The 25,331-nt window shown below is 39.4% G+C and overlaps 1 protein-coding gene across 1 annotated transcript in view; it reads right to left on the minus strand.

Annotated features, from left to right (window-relative positions):
* SLC1A3 (solute carrier family 1 member 3) overlaps positions 1 to 25,331 on the minus strand; it is an 84,715-nt gene that overhangs the window by 40,541 nt on the left and 18,843 nt on the right. Inside the window, exon 3 of the mRNA XM_075184245.1 lies at positions 23,666 to 23,803. Within this exon, the coding sequence (XP_075040346.1) occupies positions 23,666 to 23,803 (138 nt within the window). The remainder of the gene's footprint in view (positions 1 to 23,665; positions 23,804 to 25,331) is intronic.

Raw genomic sequence — 25,331 nt, forward strand, 5'->3', positions numbered from 1 at the left:
ATTGGATGTTTCTCTCTATATACCTAACTTCCTGACCTCCATACATTCAGCTTTAATGCTATTAATGGAGGTCATGGTGCCGATTAGTCTTCTCTGCCTCCTCAATGAGCTTATTGTTGTCATATCTTTACCAAGCTTTGCTTCAGTGAATCGAATGGCAGTAAAGTTATATAAGATGAAAGCATTATGGATATTACACAGCACTTCCCATCCACACCACTATAAAACATGCACTGTGCCGTACTTGATATTTCATGCAGGGCCACCTTAACAACTTTATGGGCCCCCGGGCAATGCAGTGTACCGGGCCCCTAAAAAAATAAATACATATATATATATATATATATAGGGGCCCCCTTAACTTACCTTAAGTCCGATCCTCTTCTTTTTTCCGCGCCGCTGAGTCTCTTCTGCCCTCTTCCGTGCTGTGGTTGCATTCACTGCGAGCACAGCATGGAAAAGGGGACCAGGGAGGGAGCCGGATCACTGCTGATGTGACCGCAAGGTAAGTATTTAAAAAGAAAATAAAATTTTTTATTTTTTTTTTTAGGATTCGGACGGGCCCCCCTTGTTTGCAGGGCCCCCGGGCACCTGCCCATTGTGCCCAATGGAAGAGACGGCCCTGATTTCATGTACATTCTGCTTTGGCCTGCGGTAAACCTCTCTCCTGTCAGTCTCATATATGACAAGTTAGAAAATAACTATGTTGGACTATATATTACAATGTGTGCTGTATAAAAAGCATACTATAGAGAAGATGTCAACTACTGTATATTTCTGAAATGATTCATTCAGTTTATTAAAATGAATGCTAAACTTTACAATTGAGTAAAGAGGTCCAGTATTTTTAAACAATTTAAACCAAGGGTTCTATTTATGAAATAGCAAATATTTTTGTTGAGCCAATTTAACGTAAAAGAGTCACCGGGGCAGCGTTGAGCTCTTTGGCGATAAGCCAACGGTAGAAAGACTCTTATCGCCTCCCCAGCCAATCAAGGGAGACTCTGCGCATGCGTGAGCTGACAGGCCGGCTTGTGCATGTGCACTGGAACTGGAAACCTGGACTTGGGCTTTCAGTTCCAGATTCAACAAAAAATAAAAAATAAAAGTAGGTAAAGTTTGTTAACAAAAAAAAAATAAAAAAAAAAAAATAGGAAAAAAATATTACTAAAAAAGCATTTTTCCATTCCTGCCCCCATGGAAGCCTTATTAAATAGGCTTCTGTAGAAGTAGTGTTAAATAGGGTGAAACAATGTTAAATAAAGTGACACCCATTTTTTTACTGGATTTTGGGCTTTTCAACCTTACATAAATAGATCTCCAAATACTAAAAAAAACATGAAAGTGTGGTAGAAATCTATTGCTATAACGTCTGATTCCACCTCAGAACCCATGTCATGCCTTAAGCTAGGTACACACTACACTGTTTTTGTCCAATAATCGGCTCAAACAGCCGTCATACGACCGCTCGTTCAAAAGTCGGGTCAGTGTGTGCAGTTACACGATGGTCGAAAGTCTGCCCAAATGGACGATTCTCGCCTCATTTGGTTGGTCGTACCGTTTAATATTTTCCTTCCAATCTCGTTTCCGCTGTGTAGTGTGTATAAACTGCCGACCGATCCACAACAGTGAGTACGAAATTACAGTCATTGCTCACGACAACATGGCTGTAAAAAGTCGCTAACGGGACGTCCGCTCTTCCCTTTATCGTCCTAAACAAGGCTAGTGTGTATGCAGTCCATGGACCGAGCGATCGGAACATCGGTCGCATGTAAAATCGCTCGGCATAAAAAGTTGGTCGAAATTTCTGTAGTGTGTACCCAGCTTTAGTGTTGATTATTTGATGCCATGGAGGTGATCTCTAAGCATTTATGTTTGCAGACATATGTTTAGTTAAACTGTTGTGAAACACTCCCCACTTTCGCATAAGGCCCCGCCCCTTTTGAGGTGCATAGGGACAGGTGGGAGATATGTCCTCAGCCACTGAATACTCATATTTACCATATAAATATAACCTAACAGACTCTACCCGTTGTATGTGTGGTACAAATTAATTATATATTCACCAGAAAGATAAGAAACATAATATATCCCATCCGCTAACCCTAATATCCCCCTCCCACCTTAATATCGGTTGTTGTGTGAGAGACAGTCTGAGGGACAATCCGAGGGTATCACATAATGGCTTCCGGCCCCAGCAGGACAGCAAGACAATCCCTTCCAATAGGGACTGTCCTGCCGAAATCTTGACAGTTGGGAGGTATGCTATTTGATGAGATAGTAAAGGTTATGTGCATTGTACCACTGACAATTTATTTATTTCACCTGATATATATCATACTTGCCAACTCTCCCGGAATGTCCGGGAGAATCCCACATTTCGCGAGAGTCCTACGGATTGTGGCAATCTCCCGCATCTGCCCACTTCCTAGTGAAGTGGGCAGAATTAGGTCCAAAATGCTGCGATTCACAGGGAATCGCCCCCTGCTGTAAAATGAGGTGATGCGCATTTTGGAGCCCCACCCTCCATCACGCCCACCTTCCCCGGCAGGCTACCGGAAGCCAACTTTCAAAAGTTGGTAAGTATGATATATATTCAACAGCTGATAAACCATCTTTTTTTTTGCTATATGTTTAAGGTTTCAAAATTTTGAAACAGAAAACTGGGGCAACTATGTCTTAAGAAACCTATAAAATTCCCCCCTTGCTGCCTTTTGAATGGCGAACGCAGTGAAACAGTTATATGAACCTATATGCGATATGTGACATTTAGCCTCATGTATCAAACTCCTATTTACCTATATAGTGTAAGCTTGTCTGTTTGATAATACCCAGTCTTGTTTTATTGCTGCAAAGGGAAGGGATCCGAAGGTCCCTTTCCCACAATGCTCTCCCCATAGGATAGAAGAGCTAACGCCGTCTTGAGATGGCGTTAGTTGTCAGGGTCAAGGTCTGAAATAGGGTATTTTCACAGTCCCCATAGACACCTATGGGGACCACATTTGCAATTGAAGAGACTGGTACTGCGAAAGATATCTCCGATCTCTCTTTGTGTCATATGCATGACAGCACAAAACATGTTTGCATTTTGTGAAATACAAGGAGGTCAGCGAACATGGGTGGACTTAGGTCTGATGGTGTTATGATGAGAGCCTATAGGTATTCTATATGTGGAATGATTTGCAAATCTTGTACAAGTGTAAACATATTTAAGTGTCAGATGTGTGTATTACAGAATTGAATGAATGTTTATTTGGTGTAGATAAATGTTAGGAAATTGCAATATGTGCACATCCAATCCTATCCATTGAATTTCCAAATTTTTCCCAATTCAGTTCCTCTTTAATTTAAACATCAAACTCTCACATCTTTATTATCAGTCTTACCGATTTGTGCTGTGCCGGGCACACAGCCAGTGCAAAGCTCCTAATGCCTCAATGCCTGTTGCCTATCAAGGACCACACATTGCAAAGCCCAGATCTATGCATGTTTGTAAGCATCGCTCTCTATGCGATAGGGACAGTTTTCTATCACCAATTATTGCAAAGAGAGAAAAACTACTGTAGCTTTAATTTACTAATAAAATATCGCCAGGGCTCAGCTGCCTGGTGATACTGGCCAGGAAGAGTAATACTTAAAATACCGCTTTGGCGGGCGCAGTTTCCAGGGATATGCGCGTGCACTTGGGCTTTCAGTTCGTATTAAATAAATAGAAAAAAAAAATGTTTTAAAAGCGGAAAAGAAAAAAAAATAATATTGAAAGATTCCACACAAAAAAATGCTTTATTTACGTTTTTCATATTTGCTATTGCAATCCTGAGATAGCAGAAAAAGGATTTTGGTGGTACATGCCATCACTGGAGAAAGCCGGCAATTCTTATCATTGCAGGGGGTAGCAGTGCCGTTGCCAGTGTTCACCCATTGATAAATATGGAGAAGCCCCGCCTCTGGCGCAAACACCCGTTTCACAGGAGATCGGTCTAGTCTAACTTTGACAAATAACAGCCCATAGGCACACGTCTTAGGAGTGAAGCAAGCACAGTAATTTGGATTTGCATGTGTTGCAAATGATCAGAAAGAACATTTTACATGCTGATTTTACAGTAGTGTCCTTAAATAGAAATAACATAACCTGCAGGCCAAACAGGCCTTTCAATGCATGCTAAAATAATCATAGATGTACTAATAGCAGCTTGCTATGTGATATAATATGTGTAAATGTACTGGACTTTTCAATCTTATTTAAGCATACATCCTGCTTAAAATCAATAGTTCCCTTATCAACATAGCAGCTGACTCTACGGTAGCAGTACTAATTTATATACAGTAGTTTGTAAAAAAAAATAAAAATGTTTGTACATGATTTTGGAAATGACTGCAAACTGTGCAGAAAGCAACACATTTAATCGTGTGCAAATTAATCTATTTTACTGCAGTGTTCATACATAGGTGCGTGTACACATCCAGCTTTTGGGAAGTGCATACCATGTGAATAATTTGTGCAACCACTTACAGAATTGCCGTCAGAGATGGGATAGCGCAGTTAAATCACAGCGGCAGTGAGCAGATCTTACCTCCCAACGTTCCAGTAGTTGAGGGGTAAAAATTGGAGCAGTTTTTATTGCATTAAAAAAAAGAGTTAAAACATTATTAAAGTAGTTACTTTTGTCCGTCGCCCTATAACTTAATCAGAGTTTGTATAAAGTACACAATTATTATCCCAATACTTGGAGGAAAAAGCAGAGTAAATTTTTTGGATAATTTCAAGGGTTGTTCTAAATGTTCAATGTAATCGTGAGAAGCATAATGGAAAATGTGTTTTATCCATACATCTCCCCTCTGGGAGATCCTGAAGGGGAGGGGGGGGGCTGGAGGCAAGTGCGAGGAGATGCGAGTACACAATTTGCATCACCACTTCCCACCCCCCCCCCACACACACAGACACAGGGCCGCCATCAGAAATCGTAGGGCCCAGTACAATGAAACAGACAGGGCCCCCCCCCCCCCCCCCGATGACCCCCCCCACCCCAGGGCCATCTTTCCGACTGGGCACGATGGGAAGGTGCCTGGGGGCCCAGGGGGAAAGGGGGCCCAAGGCAATGAAAAAAAATATACTGTAGAAAAAAAAATGAAAAAAAAAAACCAACTTACATTTTGTGGTCACGATCTGGATCCCTCCCTGGTCCTCTCTTCCATGAAGGGGGTCAGACTCGATTGAAAGGTAAGTTAAGGGGGGCCCTATATATATATATATATATATATATAGTGTGTGTGTGTGTAAACAGTGATTATATATATATATATATATATATTTTAGTATTAGGGGAGAGGGAGGGAAAGAAACACTTCAGACCTTAAGTCCCGCGGTGGAACGCATACCAACAGGAAGTTCGGCATTTGGAACTTCCTGTTGGTGGATGCGTTCCACTGCGGAATTTAAGGCTGGCGTCTTCACTGTTGTCTTCAGTCTGGCAGGCTGAAGATAGCGGGCCCCATGGTAAGAGTGTGCCGCTGGGCCCCCTGGTGAGCCCGGGCCCAGTACAAGGGCCGCCATCAGGGGGAATGGTGGCCCTGCACAGACACACACACTGTGCAATGACTCAATTCATGTCATCGAGCAGCAGCAGGGTCTAGGTCTGGAATGGTAGCCCAGTCTCCCAGGAGTCTGGGAGGACGACACCAAATCTGAGTCTTGTGGACATTCTAGAAGAGTAGAGACATGTGGTTTTATCCCCATTTTCCTTGAATTTCCTATGCACATGGAATATATATATTATATATTTCATATATATATATATCATAAATTTATATATATATTATATATATAAATTTATTCCAAAACATAATAAAAGGAATACAGAGCAGACTATAAAATAAAATCATGTACTCCCAGATAAAGTAACACATCTAATGTTGACATGAAACATGAAAGTTAGCAAATAAGCCAAGATAAGCAAAATTGCTGTGAAATTTGATACAATCTTCAAGTTCTACTGTTCCTTCACTATTCCGCACTGTATTTGTTTATTTGAATTTTACAGAATTTATAGACTATGAATAGATCTAGGCTAAGGACAGTCGTTCTGCTGTGTGTTGTGGGTGGGGTAGGACTAGGAATACTTAAGACCAAATTCCTCTAGCGAAACCCATGAAATAAGACAGTCAAGTGAGGAACAAGTTGAATACTTAGCTGAATAGTTTTCATCATCATCATCATCATCATTTATTTATATAGCGCCAACAAATTCCGTGTTGCTTTACAAAATTGGGAACAAACAATAGTAAAACAATACTGGGTAATACATACAGAGAGGTAAGAGGGCCCTGCTCGTAAGCTTACAATCTATGGGACAATGGGAGTCTGATACACAAGGGTAAGTGCTACATCATATTGCACATTGGTCCAGCTAGAATACAAAGGTAAAAATTATTTAGTGGGCTGTATAATCAGTCACACAGCAATGTTGGCCAGAGGGTGGTTGTCTTGTGTTAGCTGTGTAGAGGGTGTTAATAGGGTAACCTAGGGAGATTAAGAGGGTGGTTGAGGAATATTATAAGCTTGACTGAAGTGGTGGGGTTTTCAACTTTTTGCTCATCTTTACAATTAAGGTATACAATATTCTTTTCATTAAGGTGCTAATGGCCAACACACAGTCATACTGTACTAACTGTAAAACTATGGCGCTGTGGGTTTCTTTGCGATATGTGGTCCTGCTGACCTAATTTACTCCAGGGCCTTTTCCATTTTTTTTAACAGCACGGATGTTAGATTTGATCTTAGGACTCTTGAAGAGTAGAAGCAAGCAAAGTAAGTAGCGAAAACTGTGTTTAGCCCACCCAATATAAAGCTAGCTCACCCTTGTTTCCTTCAAGCTGATTGGGTAGACCATGTTGCCATAGCTCAGTATTGTATTATGGTTGTAGAGGAAGAGGACCCTAACGGCATGGTTAACCAGGGTACGCATGCAGCAAAATTAATTAAGCTTTAGTTTAGCTTCACCCGTCCGAATGTGAAGTTGTTCCATTCATACTTGCCAACTTTGGAGATCACCCCTCTGGGAGATCTCCAAAGTTGGCCGTGTTATGGGGGTGTGGCTATGCTAACTGTGATGTTAGGCCCCGCCTCCTGCTATATAATACCAATTTTGGACTATTAAAGCAGGGGGCAGTGCTAGGATGAAGTAATTAGCCTGCACCCACTTCACCAATGAAGGGGTCAGTATTCGGGAGGTTGCCCTGCTCAGGGCCGCCTAAAGGGGGGGGGGAGCAGATACTAATTACCCGGGCCCGATCATGTCAGGGGGCCCGGCCTGGGCCCTTGCGCTGCTGCTTTTTTTTTTTTTTTAAACGTTTTTTTTTTTCTTTTTTTTTTGCAAGGGGGGGGGCTCGGTCGTTGGTGGGGGGAGCAGGCTAGTTTAAAAAAAACCAAAAACATACTCACCTGATCGCGGAGCCGGCATCCCTCCTCTCTGCTGCTCTGTGCTCCATTCAGACTGTCTGAATGCCGGGTGTGATGTCATCATGTCATGCCCAGCATTCAGTCAGTCTGGAGCAATGGAGCACAGAGCAGGGAGAAAAACGAGGGGGGGCACGGAGGAGTTAAAAAATGGGGAGGCAGCATGACAGGGGTTAAAAAATGAGGGGGGGCATAGAGCGGTTAAAAACAGGGGGGGGGGTGGTAGCATGACAGAGAAGTTAAAAAATGAGGGAGGGGGCAGCATGACAGGGGTTAAAAAACGAGGGGGGCATAGAGGGGTTAAAAACGGGGGGGGGGGGGGGGGGGTGCAGCATGACAGAGAAGTTAAAAAATTAGGGAGGAGGCAGCATGACAGGGGTTAAAAAATGAGGGGGGCATAGAGGGGTTAAAAATGGAGAGAGGGGCAGCATGACAGAGAAGTTAAAAAATGAGGAGGGGGGCAGCATGACAGGGGTTAAAAAACGAGGGGGGGCACAGTGGGGTTAAAAAATGGTGGGCAGCATGGCAGTGTGGGGTTAAAAAGGGGGGAGGCATGGCACAGTGGGATTAAAAAAGGGGGGGGGAGCAGCATAGTATAGTGTGATGAAGGGGAGCCAGATGAAGGGGGCAAAAGCAGCATAGAGGGCGCAGTGTGATCATAAGGCATGGCGATGATGAAGGGGCACATTATTGTAATATTGGAGCTGGAGGAAAGCCTAATTATTAATCGTGGATGGTATTGATTTAACGCCAGGGTTGTTTGGAATTATCTAAATGTAGCTATTTTTTTCCAAATAGGGCCCCCAGCATTCCAGGATCCAGACAAGCCGCAACTAAAGAAACACGCAGCAACAGGTGGTGAAAGTGAGAAGAACAGGTAGGAGAGAGCAGGACAGTATGTGAAATGTTGTGATTCTAGTAGGGGCAATGTCAATTTTTGGTGAGTGTTGTGCCCAATGTAAGGTGGAGGCCAAGACTGAACTCTTTGTTTACACACTGCATTTTTTCTATACTACACTTTGGTGCTAGATGTCCTGAAAGCCAGGAGTGCTTGGACATATGTGACGCTCGTGCGAATTGAGAGCCAAGTTATTTTGATGTGTTAGCCACGCCCCAATGGCGAATTTGCCACACCCCCAAATGCACGACCACAACCCCCAAAATTTTTTTTGCCAGGCTCAGCTATGAGGGGGTCCCCATGAATTTGTTGTACCGGGGCCCTGAATTCCTCTTGGCAGCCCTGGCCTTGCTCTCCCGGGAGTCTGGGAGAGCTCTCAAAAATTTGGGAGTCTTCCAGACATTAAAGGAGAGGAGGGAACTATGTTTTTTTTTTTCATAGTATCTGCCATGCTACTGACACATTGCGATAGTCCAATGTGGCTGTTACTATTGTTGCTAGAAAAGCATTAGACAAGAACTGATAATGCAAGAACTGCTATATTTCAAGGTGTGATTGACATTGCAGTCTGTAGGTACACAACCCTAGACACTTTAAGCCCCGCCCCATCTACCAGCCATGCCTCTTTTACACACAGCATTCTCTAGATGTTAATGTCTTATCACAGGGCAGGATATAGTTACACTATCCCCTCCTCACATTATTTTTTTTTTTCATTCCCTCTGTTAATTATTCTTTTGCTGATAAAAATGTTTTTAAAAATGCGCTGTGCAGGTAAAGAGCCGCATCTCACGCTCTGCCGTCCCAAGGGAGAAGATCTTATCTGAACAGAAAGGAATAAATGATCGTGTTGGGGCGACTTTAGTTCACTGAAATAAAATATACTGCACATTGTATGGGAGAGATTTTAGCTTGCTTAAACAGAAGGTATTTCACTATTGTACAGCAGAGATGTAATACCCACGGACCACAAAAGCGTAGAACAGGTTTGCTGTTAGACAGGTAATTGTATGAAACAATGAATGCTCTCTAGGAATCATAAAACAAGTTGATGTGAAGCTCCTGTGTGCTACTGTATATAGGAATGGGGACGACAGTAAGGAAGATAATGTAGATTCATTATCATTTATGCCTGTATGCAGTGTTAGTGACTTAGTAAAAATATAGTCCTGTTAGTGCATCAGCGAACAGAGCTTTCACATTGGTTTGCCTATGAATTGCTAAATCTAATGTGGAGTATAGGAATACAGAGGTAGTAATTATTGCAAGTGATAAACATTTTCAAGAAGAAAGATAAATACAAATATTTTCAGCTTGATTGACAGCCATATGGTTTATGTTTTTAGATGTGTTTCATGTGCATGTTTTATAAATAAATGTTTTTTTTTATGAGTTTCCAGTTCCAGTATCCAGTTCTTATTACAGCTAAATTCTGCATACTGAGCTTTTATACTATATTGTGTTTCCTTAGTGCTGTGTTAAATGTATTTCTATTGAATAGGGCGCTCTCAACGAGGGTTACCACCTGTCTGGTTTAGAACTAGACATTTTTAGGGTTATAGATCCGTGTCTGTTGTTTGCTCCAGTGTCTCCTTTGTTCCCAGAACTAGAAACCAATTTGAGCTGTTGGTTATTTCCACACTCCAGGATACCTCTCCTTACATCTTAATGATTGGCTGTTCTGCATATCTGTCTGCAAGCATATGAACCAATCAACAAGTGGAAAGGAGAGGTACATTGTAATAAAAAGGAAGCAGTGCTGCTATATTAAATATACAGTACTGTTTGTAATTGTGGAGAGATGTTGTCACTGCTATAGCGAAGGACATAAGACATTGGTGCCCAGTACAAATGCACATGGGGAGTAACTGGGGATTGGGATATGAAGCGCACCACAGACTGACCAATGGGGGCAATTATTGAACAATGGGGGTACATTTTATAATTATCCATAGGGGATTCCTTGTAGATGAGTAACCTGGACATACAGGTGGAGCAGATGAGTAACTTGGACATACAGATGGACCAGATGAGTAACATGATCATACAGATGGAGCAGATGAGTAACATGATCATACAGATGGAGCAGATGAGTAACATGATCATACAGATGGAGCAGATGAGTAATACAATCATACAGATGGAGAAGATGAGTAACATGGCCATACAAATGGAGCAGATGAGTAACCTGGACATACAGATGGAGCAGATAAGTAACATGATCATACAGATGGAGCAGATGAGTAATACAATCATACAGATAGAGAAGATGAGTAACATGGCCATACAAATGGAGCAGATGAGTAACCTGGACATACAGATGGAGCAGATGAGTAACCTAGTCATACAGGTGGAATAGATGAGTAACCTGGACATACAGGTGGAGCAGATGAGTAGCATAGTCATACAGGTGGAGCCGATGAGTAACATAGTCATACAGGTGGAGCAGATGAGTAACCTGGGCATACAGATAGAGTAGATGAGTAACCTGGACATACAGATAGAGTAGATGAGTAACCCGGTCATACCGCGAGAGGGGGGTGGCGACGATCAAATTATTGGTGGTCAGTGGCAGCAACAGGCAGACAATCGTGAGGCTGCCTGTTGCTGATTCCCCTCAGACAGGAAGTGCACACTTCACTTCCTGTCTGAGCAGCGAGGAGTGATGCAGCAGAAGGGCACCTAAAGGAAAGTGAGGGGTGTTGATGTCAGTGTTGTGTGTGAGGGCAGCAGAGGGGGAGGTGCGTGAGTGATGTCAATGTTGTGTGTCTGTGTGTTGACAAGGGGGCTGTGGCAGTGTAGTGTGTGTGATGGCACAGGGAGCTTGTGGCAATATAGTGTGTGTGTGAGATGGCACAAGGGGCTTGTGACAATGTAGCGTGTGTGATGGCACAGGGGGCTTGTGGCAATGTAGTGTGTGTGATGGCACAGGGGGCTTGTGGCAATGTAGTGTGTGTGATGGGAGAGGGGGCTTGTGCCAATGTAGTGTGTGTGATGGCATAGGGGATTTGTGGCAATGTAGTGTGTGAGGTAGGTAGTGGCTAATTAATGGGTGTTATTTTGTTTGTGGGGTGATGGTGGGGCAATTTAATTTAATAGTGGGGTTGGTGCAGACTTATTAATGTAGGGTGGGATGATTCATTTAATGTTGGGGTGGTTTGGGCGCTATTAATTAAATGTGTGGCAGAGTTTTGGAAAAAGGATTGCTATTTCTTTAAAGTGAATGCAAGTTATTTACTGTATGGTAGGAAATAGGTTTATTTAGTAAATGTGATTAGTATTAATTTAATGCTGGGCTTGTTTGGGGGAAATAGGTATTTTTATTAAAGGTGAATAAAATTATTTTACAGTCTGGCTGGTTACAAGAAATGGGCACTAATAATAAAACATGAGTTATTTTGATTTAATGTCAGACTGCATAGAGGGAGGGAGGCCCATTGGTATTTCTATATCTCATCTACTCTATTTCCAAACAGGGACCCCAAATTCCAGGATCCAGACAAGCATAACTGAGCTTAGGACACAAGCAGCAGCAACAATTATTGAAAGTGGGAAGAACAGGTAGGAGAGAGCAGGACAGTCTGCCTACTGCCCTGATTCTGGTGGGGCAGTCCTGAGTTTTTGGACTGACCCACTCAGTCAGGACTTTGTCCCGACTACAGGGACAGTTGGGAGGTATGTCCCGCTTCACACTGCTCTACTCATGAAGGGGGAGCTGCATGCCCTAACAGTAGTAATGAATGCAGCACTGCTCGTATATTTAAAGGGGGATTGGAAGAGTTGGAGAGCTACTTAGCACTGTCTAAAATTAAAGCCACACCCCCAAGCATGCTGGTCACACCCACTGGTGGTGTGCCGTTGAAACCCCCCTCCTCAAATCCTGCGTTTGCCCCTGTTCAGGTAGGTATAGAATTCAATTTCCCCCTTGTCCTGGTGTCTTTATGGCAACATACTTATAGGAATTAACTGGCAGTAATAATGGAGTGATGTAAATGAAAGGAAAATATTCAGACTTTTTCATTTTAAATTAGTAGCTACCTGAAGGACTTTTCTCCCAAAATCTGCCTTTTCAGCCCCTTAAATCTTATTTAAATAAATGAGCCATACAATATAATTTGTAGGTGCACACAATTAGCAAAAAAACAGCCAGACCCCGCTATTTTGGCCCATAGACCCATGTGCCCCCTGACTAAACAGGTTCACTGATGCAAAAATGAGTAAGAAGTTACAGATTACATGTAATGTCACATGTTAAAAAAGTATTTTTATATAGTTTAGTGCAATTGAGGAACAATGTTCAAAAGTTATTTTAAGGATTCCCCATTCACAGATATTTGATATAGCACATACCATAAACTACTCGCATCGTTTTACAATTGCAACATAATATGCATCGTCTATATTTTGACATATTTGGCAAAGTTACTGCAGTGTAACCTGACTAACAGCTGATGCTGTAACTGATCCAGGGTTCCCTGTGTGTACTATAGATAAATATATACCACCGAATGACCCCATCAAGCAGCTGGTGACATTATTTAGTTAACTCTGCCTGTGTCAAAGCTTTTAACATTATAGAAACTATTAGACGTCTGTACATTAACCTCTGATAAAATAACAAATGCAACAAAAATCTCAAATAACAAAATGTTTGCAATGTATGTCCATAGATGGGACAATTGGGGGATATTAAACTGCATTTAACTATATTTGCATTAATGTCCACTATGTTTATTGCACTTAGGAATAACTGTATGTATTAAAAGGAGAAATTAGTAGTGCAACATTTTTAAATCCCGAATAGCACAAAAAATTCTCCCTCTCCCTCAAAAAAAAAACAAACAAAGAATTTTATATTCCACCTGGAAGTTTTTCTTTTACTTGCATCGATATTTCATATGCGTTTACATGTGTTCTGAGTTAGCAAAATACAAGTTACAAAAATTAATGGATGGATCTTATGGTAGTAAGAAAAAATACTAAGCAGCAGCATAGTCAACTATAAAAAGATTTTGACAATTTAAATGCTGTGCGCCTATGTTTAACCTAGGCTAATTATATCTATTTTAAATAATGACACCACCCAAAACGTAAGATTTAGTTTTGGGTGGAATTTAATAAAAATCCAGAGAAGGCTACAATGGTCCAGGAATGCTCCCCTCTCTCTTCCTATTATAGGCTTTATTCAACACACCAAAATGTTGTTGATGCACTGTTGACATCATCCTGAACTACTCATTGATATGGGAAGCTCATGGATAACGGGCATCAACAACACTGCTGCCTATTTGGAATAGACAACCAATAGTAGCAGAGAGGAGAGTGTCGCTTGACCATAGGGAAGCCTTGGGGAGCACCCACAAGATCAGGGAGGGCGGAAGGACACCGAACCCCAAGTTACGTAAAACTGTTTATTCTACAACCAACCCAGAACTAAATTTTTAGGTTTGTTTTAAGTTAATCTTTAAATCAGAGATGGGCAAACTTCTGTGCTTAAGCTGTGAACTACATCCCCCAGGAGTCATTGTCTCCCATTCCTTCTGTGCACAATGACTGGCTGAGCTTCAACCCTACTGGAGATATTAAGGAAGAAATATATGTAATGGAGAACGGGACTCTTTTCACAAACTAGCCATAAATTCTAAAATCCAGTCAGCCAATTTTGGAAACTTTTCACTAAAATAGCTCAACAATGTAGCATGCCCCAAACTAGCATCAAAACTCAAAGCCCAATCAACTTGTATGGGATTTGATTTCAATTGAAGAAAATAGCTATCTTTGTGGACTATTTGTGTCCCTAAATTACTTAGAGCAGACCAAAGTGTTCAATTCTGCAATCAGAAGTCCCTGCCTAACTAATTTCTAATATATTCTTTAGAAGAGTGTTAACAAAACAGTATTTTAATGTGAACATTTAGTCCTATGTATGTGTCTGGTGTGTCCATCAAGTCAGGATTCATCCTGTCAAGGTACCATTATATACATAATTTTAGAGGGTGTATCTTACCAATAATTAAGTTAGACAGGGTCATTTACTGCCAAAATTGACCAGTAAAATATAATACGGGGGGAAAACTGTGGAAATTTACTTTAACTTCATAAACTGAAATGTAGAAATGAAATATTTTTGTCAAAATGCCCCCCCCACCCCACCCCCAATTGGTATAATACCAAGGCAATACATAGGCAAATGCTGTTTTTTTTTTTTGTTCCACACATAGACTGGTACAAAACATAATTTTCTGTTTGCACCTGTTATTTCCACCATTAAACAATATTGGTGTATAATCTTTTGTGAAGCACTAGGATTAAAAGTTCCTGCCTGTCTCCAACCTTAGGAGTAGATTTATCAAACCTAAGAAGAAAAAGGGGAGGTGTTGCAACCAATCGGATTCTAGCTATAATTTTCAAATATGTACTAGATAAATGATAGCTACATTATGATTGGATGCTATGGGCCACACTTCCACTTTTCTTTTTTAGAGCGTCTGATAAATCTACCCCTTACTCTCAAACTCTCACTACTGCTCCTTGCTGCACTGCTCAGTTGTACAGTAATTGTCAAGAAGTCCTGAAATAAAAATTGGACAACGTGAGTCAACAATTGACACAAATTTTGCAAAACATTTGCAAATGTTAAGCCGAATTGACCCCAAATGGCAGCGATAAAGGAATGAGTTTAATACATCTCTGGAACGGATGTAAAAAAGTAGAATGTTTTCAAAATTTAAGTCTAATATTCTACTAATAAGTCATTTCAACAAGACACACTCATTGCAAGTTATTCTCCAGGCATTATAAATTTCTGAATAACAGTTTTCTTGTTCCACATGCTTCCTGATATCATCAATGTATGCAAGATACCAGCATGTGTGGGTGTCGGCTTCAAGTCCTACTATTGTTGATCTATTAATTTTTCAACAATAACTGAATAACTTTTGTATTAGATAAAAATGTCACAAACACCAACCCAAACATTAGCAAATTAAATTATATTTAAATACATTTTTCTTTACATAATTTTGCTGAAACCCTGTTTTTTTTGCTATTTTTTAATATAACATTTGCTGTCCTGACAATAGAGTAAGATGGATTGTTGGTCTCAATATGTATGAGGGAAGCAACAATATCAAATCAGACAGCAGCAAAGTCTTTTTCGGAATACTCAAAACAGCAACTGTACCGGCATTCAGCAAGCGATGTCTGGTTTATATCTTTTATTCACATTTGTGATACTAAATAAAGACTAAACTGAAATTGTGTACTATTTTACTCTAATAAATACAGGGCCTGATTATCCAATAGGCTGACCAGACTGCACCCTAGGGCGAAAGACTTTTTGGGGGGGCGGGAATTTGGCGGTGCAAAATGTGACAGGGAGAGGGATAAACTGATATTAATTTTAATATAAGAGAATAGTTTTTCTCCAAAGTAAAAAGGAAACATTAAAGAAAAATATAGTAAGGTTTTCAACTTGACGTATTGCCATAAAGACAATGAGCTATCATTGGGTGGGCGCTTGAGGGTAACTGAGCAGGAGAGACCAGGATTATCGACAGGTACAGGTGTGATAGTGAAACTTCATCTCTTCACCCTCATTAGCACTCGTTCATGCCTCAGTTCTGCTATACAGTTTTGATATTAATTAGTGACAAAGATTGCCCTAACCCTTTTAAAAAGCCAAGTGGAGCTGAGTTTGGAAAACATAGGAACATAAACATTAGTGAGAGTGGGTATAGGAAGCTGGATTTTAATTTAAGGACTTGTTCATTTTTACCTACCAGGTATCAGATTGGCGTTTAAGGTGAGGGAGCGCTACGAACATATTAACCTAAGGTGGACCGAACCCTTAATCAGGCCCTGAATTAATAAAGTATTAACGTTTTCTTAGTTTCTACCTAAGCACATTCAAACTGTATTTTAGCATACATATGTGTTGCAGTAAAGTTATAGACACATTCATGACTGTTTTAATAAATGAGCAAAATGGGCATTTGCCCTGGGCCTATTGGGACATTGGGCATAGTACCAGACTACCTAGTAGTGGAGCCTGGGAAGGAGAGGTTCTAAGAAACCTTCTTTAAAATCACCTGGAGTCATGTGAAGACAAATGTTTGTTTCAAAGACGGAACTGTAGTCTTTAAAACAAATTTCTTGACCCAATCTTATTTGCGAAATAAAAGGAAATCCCTCAAAAATAGCAAAAAATCTTTCCCCAGCCTTAAGATGACAAAGCCCCAACAGTAAAACAAGCCAAAGCTAATATTTCATTCAATTTTTTACTGGCCCCACAGACCATATTATTGTTTAACTGCAGTCCCATGTAAAGTGAAGGCACGCGCGGAGGCTATAATCTATGTATTAATGACTTCTGGTTGGCTCAGTTTTGGAATAAGGGAATTGAAACCAAGCTATTGAACTGGCTTTTTTTTTTCTTCCCAGTCTCTGCCACCAGCTTCCATGCTTTAACTTTTTATGCTTTAGGAACACGAACTACAATCAATAGACGTTTCTATGGCTGGACAGAGAAGGAGGAAGGTTATGTCTGCTCTTCTATTTGTCCACCCTCTCTTTCAGGAAGGTATGAAATAATTCACACGGTCTAAATGACTGGTTCTAGTGAGCCTTGAGAGGAAAAAAAAAAACAGGACAATGAGAATTGCTGAATGAGTCACTGCCAATAATGGTTCATCCATTGAAGGTGTTTCCACTGGACTGATTTCACCCAGCCATGATTGGTGTGTGTCAATGAATGGCCACGACATTGCAGCTCTTATGTAACTTTTGAGTTTTTGTTACTTCATTTCCCGAAAATGAATTTTACAAAAGGTTATTGTGCTCATTATATGGATGGTTGGACTGTATTATTAACAAATAATAATTTAGAGCTACATTTTCATTCGTCCCAATGAAACGTTTATCATTTGTTTTGAATATTTTTTTTTTTTTATGTGTTTCAATTTATTTTACAAACATTTATAGAAAAGGTTCGAGAACCATGAAGCCTAGAGGCAATTTAGACTGTAAGCCCCAATGGGGCAAGGACTGATGTGAGTGAGTTCTCTGTACAGCGCTGCGTAATCAGTGGAGCTATATAAATGGTAATAATAATAATAATAATAATAATAATAATAATAATAATTCTATAGGAGATACAGGGAATGAAACAAGGAGAAAGGGGAAATGTTGTTAAGATGAATCATGTCTTCTACACAACTACACAGTAAACTGAACTTATAAATACACAAATGGTATTTTTACTTTTTGTTACAGCAATATAATATCTTCTAAAGTCAGCTTTATACACAGCTACATGAAGATCAGTGACCAGAGACATCATCTTGACAGGTATAGATAGATATTCATGAGATGAACATCCCACTGGCAGTAACATCATTACATTGCTTCTTAGAGCCGTGGTATAGACAAGCTGTAGGAAGTCATTCAACTTGTGACACAGGTTCTGAATGATCACATGAGTTACCAGTATCACATGATCCTTATGGAAAGCCATATTACCAGTGAACTTAAATAATGTCTAAGCTATAGCAGGAAGCAGGAGACGATGGGGGAAGGGCACAGTTTTTTCAAACATTATTATCATCAGCTATTTATATAGCGCCACTAATTCCGCAGCGCTGTACAGAGAACTCACTCACATCAGTCGCTGCCCCATTGGAGCTTACAGTCTAAATCCCCTAACATACACACCCTAACAAAGACTAAGGTCAATTTGATAGCAGCCATTTAACCTACTAGTATGTTTTTGGAGCATGGGAGGAAACCGTAGCACCCGAAGGAAACCCAGGCAAACACAGGGAGAACATACAAACTCCACACAGATAAGGTCATGGTTGGGAATCGAACTCATGACGTCAGTGCTGAGAGACAGATTTGCTAACCACTAAGCCACCATGATAAACATACATTTTATTTTTATTGTAAGTCAACTCTTTAGAAGATTACAGTTTTAAATATATATCCAAAGATTATATTACAAACAACTGCATTGCCCATTGTCCATTACACTATCAACTCATTAATCTACATTTTTCTTGACTCCAAAAACATACTGGTAGGTTAATTGGCTGCTATCAAAATTGAGCCTAGTCTCCCTGTCTGTCTGTGTGCGTGTGTGTGTATGTTAGGGAATTTAGACTGTAAGCTTCAATGGGGCAGGGACTGATGTGAGTGAGTTCTCTGTACAGCGCTGTGGAATCAGTGTCGCTATATATAAATAAATGGTGATGATGATGATGATTTATCACGTAATCATTATGTATTTAAATAAGCTTACTTGAATTTAATACTTAATATCCAAACTATCATTAGTTCAATTACTTAAGTTCTACCATATCTACTACAATACCACAGGTTTTATCTTGAACGATATTTTGTCCTCAAATAAAATATCTTTCCATTAATTGTGTTCGCTAACTCATCTTCTTTATACTATGTATCTTCTTACTTATTTGTTAATATGCTGTTGCAGGTTTCCAGATTCCAATCTGGCCTATGTAGAGACAGTTTTCAACAGCGCACAAGAACCACTAGATAGTAATTAAAATAATTCTATAGAACTATACAAATATAACACTCTTTTATCCGTGGATAAAAGATTAAATTACTGAATTTATTCACAAATTTACATATAATATACATGTCACAAGAGCTCTTGTATAAAAACTTTTAGTAAAATACCATTATAAGTAATATGGCCAATTGCTAAAATAGTGAAACCTTGAATGTCTGCAAACTCAGAATTTGAAGCTCAGATGGTCAATATCAGGCAGAAATCTTATATTGTGCTGGGACCAAACGGCAAATGTGTAGTGATCCCTTCTGGATAGGAAGGCTGGGTTATTCCATAAGTGGGTCATCACCGGAAGATTGTCAACCTTAAGAGCTTCATCCTTGGCCACACACATATATATATATATATATATATATATATATATATATATATATATATATATATATATATCAGCACTCATCATCCACTTCTTTCCTGTTATCCCTACCTAAAATATATAAGCAGCATGGTGGCTCACTGGTTAGCACTTCTGCCTTACAGCACTGGGGTCATGAGTTCAATTCCCGACCATGACCTTGTCTGTGAGGAGTTTGTATGTTCTCCCTGTGTTTGCGTGGGTTTCTTCCGGGTGCTCTGGTTTCCTCCCACACTCCAAAAACATATTAGTAGATTAAATGGCTGCTATCAAATTGACCCTAGTCTCTGTCTGTGTCTGTGTGTATGTTAGGGGATTTAGACTGTAAGCTCAAATGGGGCAGGGACTGATGTGAATGAGTTCTCTGTACAGCGCTGCGGAATCAGTGGCGCTATATAAATAAATGGTGATGATGATGATATGTTACACCTACATTTACCCTCCTCCCTACTCCAATTCCTCATTCAATACAGATATGTATATGTTCACCATGTGGATATGTAAATTATTCCTTGCTCTTGGACTGCTGTATTTCTTATTATATTTTTCACAATAAAGAGATTTCTTAAATAAATATTGTGTTCATAGGCTTTTACTCAAACTCAAAACTACAAACATGCTCCCAGCAGAAGATACTGGGGTCATAATTGAAGCAAAGTAGAAGCCCCAATTGTCTATGGTGACACCATTTTTACAAAGCAATTAACTAAAACAAAAACTCTTCTGTTTTCTACACTGTGCAGTGATGAAACTGAGCCCCGCGGACTGAACCTGACTACTGTAGTGAGAGACATCCAGATTTCCCGTTACCAACATCAGTTCCCCTTAGTGAAGCAAATGACTAAACCTACTCCGTGTCTTAGACTTGTTACACCACATTTAAAGAACGGAACCTGACAATATTTGAGATTAATACTAAACAAACGTGTACCGCACTGGGTGAGCCCACTGACCTAGTGGTGTATTTTCTCTTTCATCATCAATATCATATGATTTTGTTATATATTTTTCTATTAGTTCTTTTTCACTGGGAAAGGTGCACCCTCACATGTAATGCAGTATAACACTTAAAAAAGAAAAAGAATATGTGTAGTGGGGCACTCATGGGGCAAGAAACATATGGATTATTCAAATAAAAAGTGTAAATCTTTATTCAATATCAATGTAATTAGCAATTAGCGAAATAATGAGACCACAAGGAAAGAAATTGAACCAGTTAATCGAAAACTGTTAAAACTAGCAATTAAATGCTAGACTGTGCCGCTGTTGATATGAATAAATATTTAAACATTGCTTTTATCCGGTTTCGGTTTTATTCATTCATGCCAACTCTTAAGAGATCCGGGGGAGAAGTCATGTGGTAGGAGGAGGTCGTCACCCTTGTTGCGTCACCATAGCCCCGTCCCCCCTATAAAAAGCCAAAATTCACGGCATTGAATGGAGGGGGGGGCCTCAATGACATGATTAAGCCCCGCCCCTCCATTCACTGCCGTGAATTTCGGAAAATGCGGGAGCTTTGCCTACTCTTCCAGGAAGCCTCCCAGGAATTCCAGGAGTGTAGGCAAGTATGGTTTTATTGTTAGATTAAACTTTTTAAATGCCAGTTAATTCTGTCCATATCCAATAATAAACAATATCCCCCCCTTTTATTTGTATTTTATTGTTGAGCAGTGTAGTATAACCTGCTGTGAGTCAAGGTAGCTAATGTGACATGCTAGAGAATAGCCTCCATTTATAAAAACGGATATTGTAATCTTCTATTCCTAGTATGAGTATCGTAATATAGTGTTAAAGATCAGACTCTCCCAGACTAGGCCGCCCTGATGTTTATGATAGTGTCAGTTATAATGAACTGACACCTCACAAATTAGAGCCCAATACCGCAGGCATAAGCGTTGCGTGAAAATGTTACTGATAATCAGACACTTTCGGAATAGAGCCCCTAAACATAATCTTTAAACGTTAATGCCTGCGGTATAATGCATGGAGCACATACTCCTAGATTGGGAGATACAAATATCTGAACCACAGAAAAACAGCTGCCTGTACACTAAAATCATTTTGCATAAATAGGATGATGGACAGAGATTAGCACTGGTGAGAACAGCATGCACAGAAAAGTCTAGCATTTAATTGCTAGTTTTAACAGTATTCGATTAACTGGTTCAATTTCTTTACTTGTGGTCTCATTATTTTGCTAATTACATTGATATTGAATAAAGATTTAAACTTTTTATTTGAATTATTCATATGTTTCTTGCCCCATGAGCGCCCCACTACACATATTCTTGTTCTCTTTTAAGTGTAATATTTGAGATTAAACCCTGGCGGCATACTTTATACCAACTTGAAACTATCCTGGGAAGGTGTAGCAGGGTTTAATATATATTTGTTTCAAAGAAATTGAAGTGCTGATTTGAAAGTGCTGTTGAACAATCAGAATTTCTAAATAAAAGCTGCTCAAATAAAGGTATTTGGTTACAATCTACAATAGCATGAAATAACTGGTAGAAATATGAATGTCTGAATAAAACCGTTGGTTACAATTGCCCAAGAGAAATCTGAAAATTTTAAATAGTCTGTAAAATTATTGGTGTTTATGAAAGGGTTTGTAATTTTATATAAGGAGAGATTCCATTGCTATCCAATTAAAAAAAACAGCAGGCCAAATCAAAACTGTTCAATGTAAAATCAATCACTGGGCTGGATTACAAAATACACACTAGGATTCTGTCAATAGAAGGCAATTCTATTTCATTCAGTATTTTCAAATGGCTGAGGAGGATGGGTTTCAGCAGGAGGACCAATCAAATGCAGCAATCTCTTGACTGCAACTCGTGATTGGTCTTTCTCCTCATATCTCGCAACACAGCATCACACAGCTCTGGTTTTTAGTTGGAACTGTGAGAAAACCATGGCGCCCCCAGGAGAAACAGCTGCACGGAGCAGCACCCGGGGGAAATCACCACGTTAGTAAAATGTATATACTCGGTGGTAGTGTAGCTTTAACTACCTTCATTGTAATGATAGTCAATCTCATTTTAACTACAAAATTACCTCTCCAGCCACTGTGATTACAGATGTTTCCCTTGTGTCCCAGTTTCCCCAGAACTCTCCCCTTTTTCCAATGGAATTCTTTAACTCACAATATAAATTTTGCCATATTTTTGATGTGCAATGCACATTAATTAACCAGTTTAAGTGGAAATAGATTCCTATAACTTCAACCTTATTTGGCAACCAACCTGAGTTATGTTTTTTACAGACTGAGCAATCTTTGACATTTTGTAGATTTGTTTCCCCAAAATAGTCTTAACTAATTCCAATTTCCTTTTGCAGAACAGAGCAATGCATGCAGGTAATAATTAGTAGCTTTGGGCTGTAATGAGGGCGGTGTAGATGGTTCAGCCGCCAAAGGAGCAAGGCCAAAGGGGGCACAGCAGTCACTTGCTATATGCCCAATGTCCAGTGCCCCAGATCCACATAAAATGTGCGTGCCGCAGGGCAGTGCAACATTGCTGACAGGCATCCGTTCCCTGGCTCCCTGCTCGCTGCTCCCCGGCCAAATATTCTTGTGAAATTGTGCTAAAGAAAATAGAAAATCTTTCATCTATTCATAAATAGACCCCATAATGTTTTAGCTCCAGGGGTATAGTTGTTAAATTGCAGGTTTGAAAAAAATGGGGCTGTTGCCTATAGCAACTGCAACCAATCAGATTCTAGTTATCATTTATTTAGTATATTCTACAGAATGATAGCTAGAATCTGATTGGTTGCTATAGGCAACATCTCCACTTTTTCAAACCCACAGTTTAGTAAATATACTCCCATGGTTGGCACAAGGTTTATTTTACTCTGCACAGAAGATTACCGCTTACCTCTTATCTGTTACATTGGAGCTCTGACCTGATACCAGAAAGAGATTAAGTGGTATATTTACTAAACTGCAGGTTTGAAAAAGTGGAGATGTTGCCTATAGCAACCAATCAGATTCTAACTGTCATTTGTTTAGTACATTCTACATAATGACAGCTAGAATCTGATTGGTTGCTGTAGGCAACATCTCCACTTTTCAAACCCGCAGTTTAGTAAATATACCCCTAAGTCTTTACTTTGTCCCTGGTTGGGAATAAATAAATTTATACTCATATAATATGAACCCTATGATGGGACATGCACACTTCATTGGCCCCTGGATTGGAATTACATCTGGACTAATGATATTCACCTGGAGCTGTGTGGACTGGATTCAATGATCTGACACCAATGTTTTTTTTTTTATTTGATATAATGATATGTATAAACGTGGGGGGAGGTTAATAAAGGGATATTTAATAAGAAGAATGATATTGTTCCCCTTACCTGTAACTAAACTGGATACGATAAGAGGAAGCACCAGCATCTGCAGCATTCTCATCAGCAGCTCTCCTGGAAAGGAGAAGTACTTGATCTCCCGGAAGGTCATTTTATACGACCGGACAGAAAATCCCAGGATGATGCCTGTAGGAAAACCATAGGAAGAGTCATATAGGGACAATTGATCCATATAATATCCCAGCAACAGCAGAGTTGTCCCTGTCATACAGGTGGGTGCACAGCCTTTTCCTCTCTGCAGGAGGACTTATCTGGTTGGGTAGTGGTGCCGGAAACAGAAGTCTATTTTTAACTTTCCATTTGCCCCCATTGAAGCACATACAAGTGTCACATGTGGTAAAGACGGTCCTGAAGTCCCCTATGCTCATGGTTAATTTAAGATATAAATAAAACTAAACAGAGCATTTAAATTTAAATTACTGGGGTGGTTCTAAAGTTGTAGTAGGTTGGTCCACATTTTTTGTGACGGTTTATGAATGGCCCCTAATGAGATCACAGAGCGATTACATCTGTTTTAATATATGTTCAAACAGGTTTGCCTGAAACAGAGGATTCACAATTCAATGAAGTGTTTCCAACATAAATGTCAGTTTACCAAGGTACATGCTAGAAGAGGCCATGGCCGAACTGCAGACATATGTAACCAGTATTTTCGTCAGTAGGCTGTCCAAAATTTCTTTATTTACATCCCAAATAAACAAGGTACACTTCCTTTCGTTAAAAGTGATCTTTATTAAATGGGTTAATTTTACACATTAATTTATTTTATAGGACTATTTTTTTAATCTACCAATTAGTTCACTAGCATTACTAGTTAATAGTGATAAAATTTCTACATTGACTTTTAAACTTTCCATGGTAATAATGTTTAATTTGCAAGACAGTGTAAGTATCTCTGTCATATTGATAAGAAGTTTTTAAGATAATATTCATAGGAAGAGGCTTTTGGAAATTCATAAATGACTCTTCCTAAAGAATGCTCAAATATCTTCCTAAATCTTTTTATTACCATGATATTCACTAATTTATTTACTCTGTATTTTAATGATTCATTATTTACACTGAAATGTAAAAGAGTTGTAATTGATCATTATCAACGAGTAATTTTAGTGAATTAATTGCTGGCTTACGGTTTGTTAGAAGTGTGTTCATTTCAATTTAATTTAAAAAATGTATTATGAATTAAAACAAAACATTTACATTTAAAAAAGTAAAATAATTGAGAAAAAAATTTAAATTAATAAAATATTCCCTAAAACATGAATTAATAGTTGCTTATTTTGTCAACTTTTTCATTATGAAATTATAATGTCAGTAATGTATTAGTTGTTTGTGAGTTCAACTTTAAGAACAGATTCCTAAAATATTTGTTAAAATACAATTTCTGAATTCCACTCTGTTTCTTACATGTCGGTTCAAGTTTTTTGCATTTAAATGATCGTTATTTCCAGTTGTCATTTAAGTGTCAAATTTGATGTCTTTTGAAACTTGTTATTCCGGCCGGTTTCTGTGTGTTGTGCTACTTATAGGAAAAGCATAAACATGTTTTGTCAAAATGAAATTGTATATTTGGTATTAATTTGAGAAAGATAGGGGAAAAAATCTGCAAAACTCCATTGTTGCATGTGTATATATGATTACACAAAATAAAACT

This window comes from Mixophyes fleayi, chromosome 1, assembly GCF_038048845.1.
Source record: "Mixophyes fleayi isolate aMixFle1 chromosome 1, aMixFle1.hap1, whole genome shotgun sequence".
Lineage (NCBI taxonomy): Eukaryota > Metazoa > Chordata > Amphibia > Anura > Limnodynastidae > Mixophyes > Mixophyes fleayi.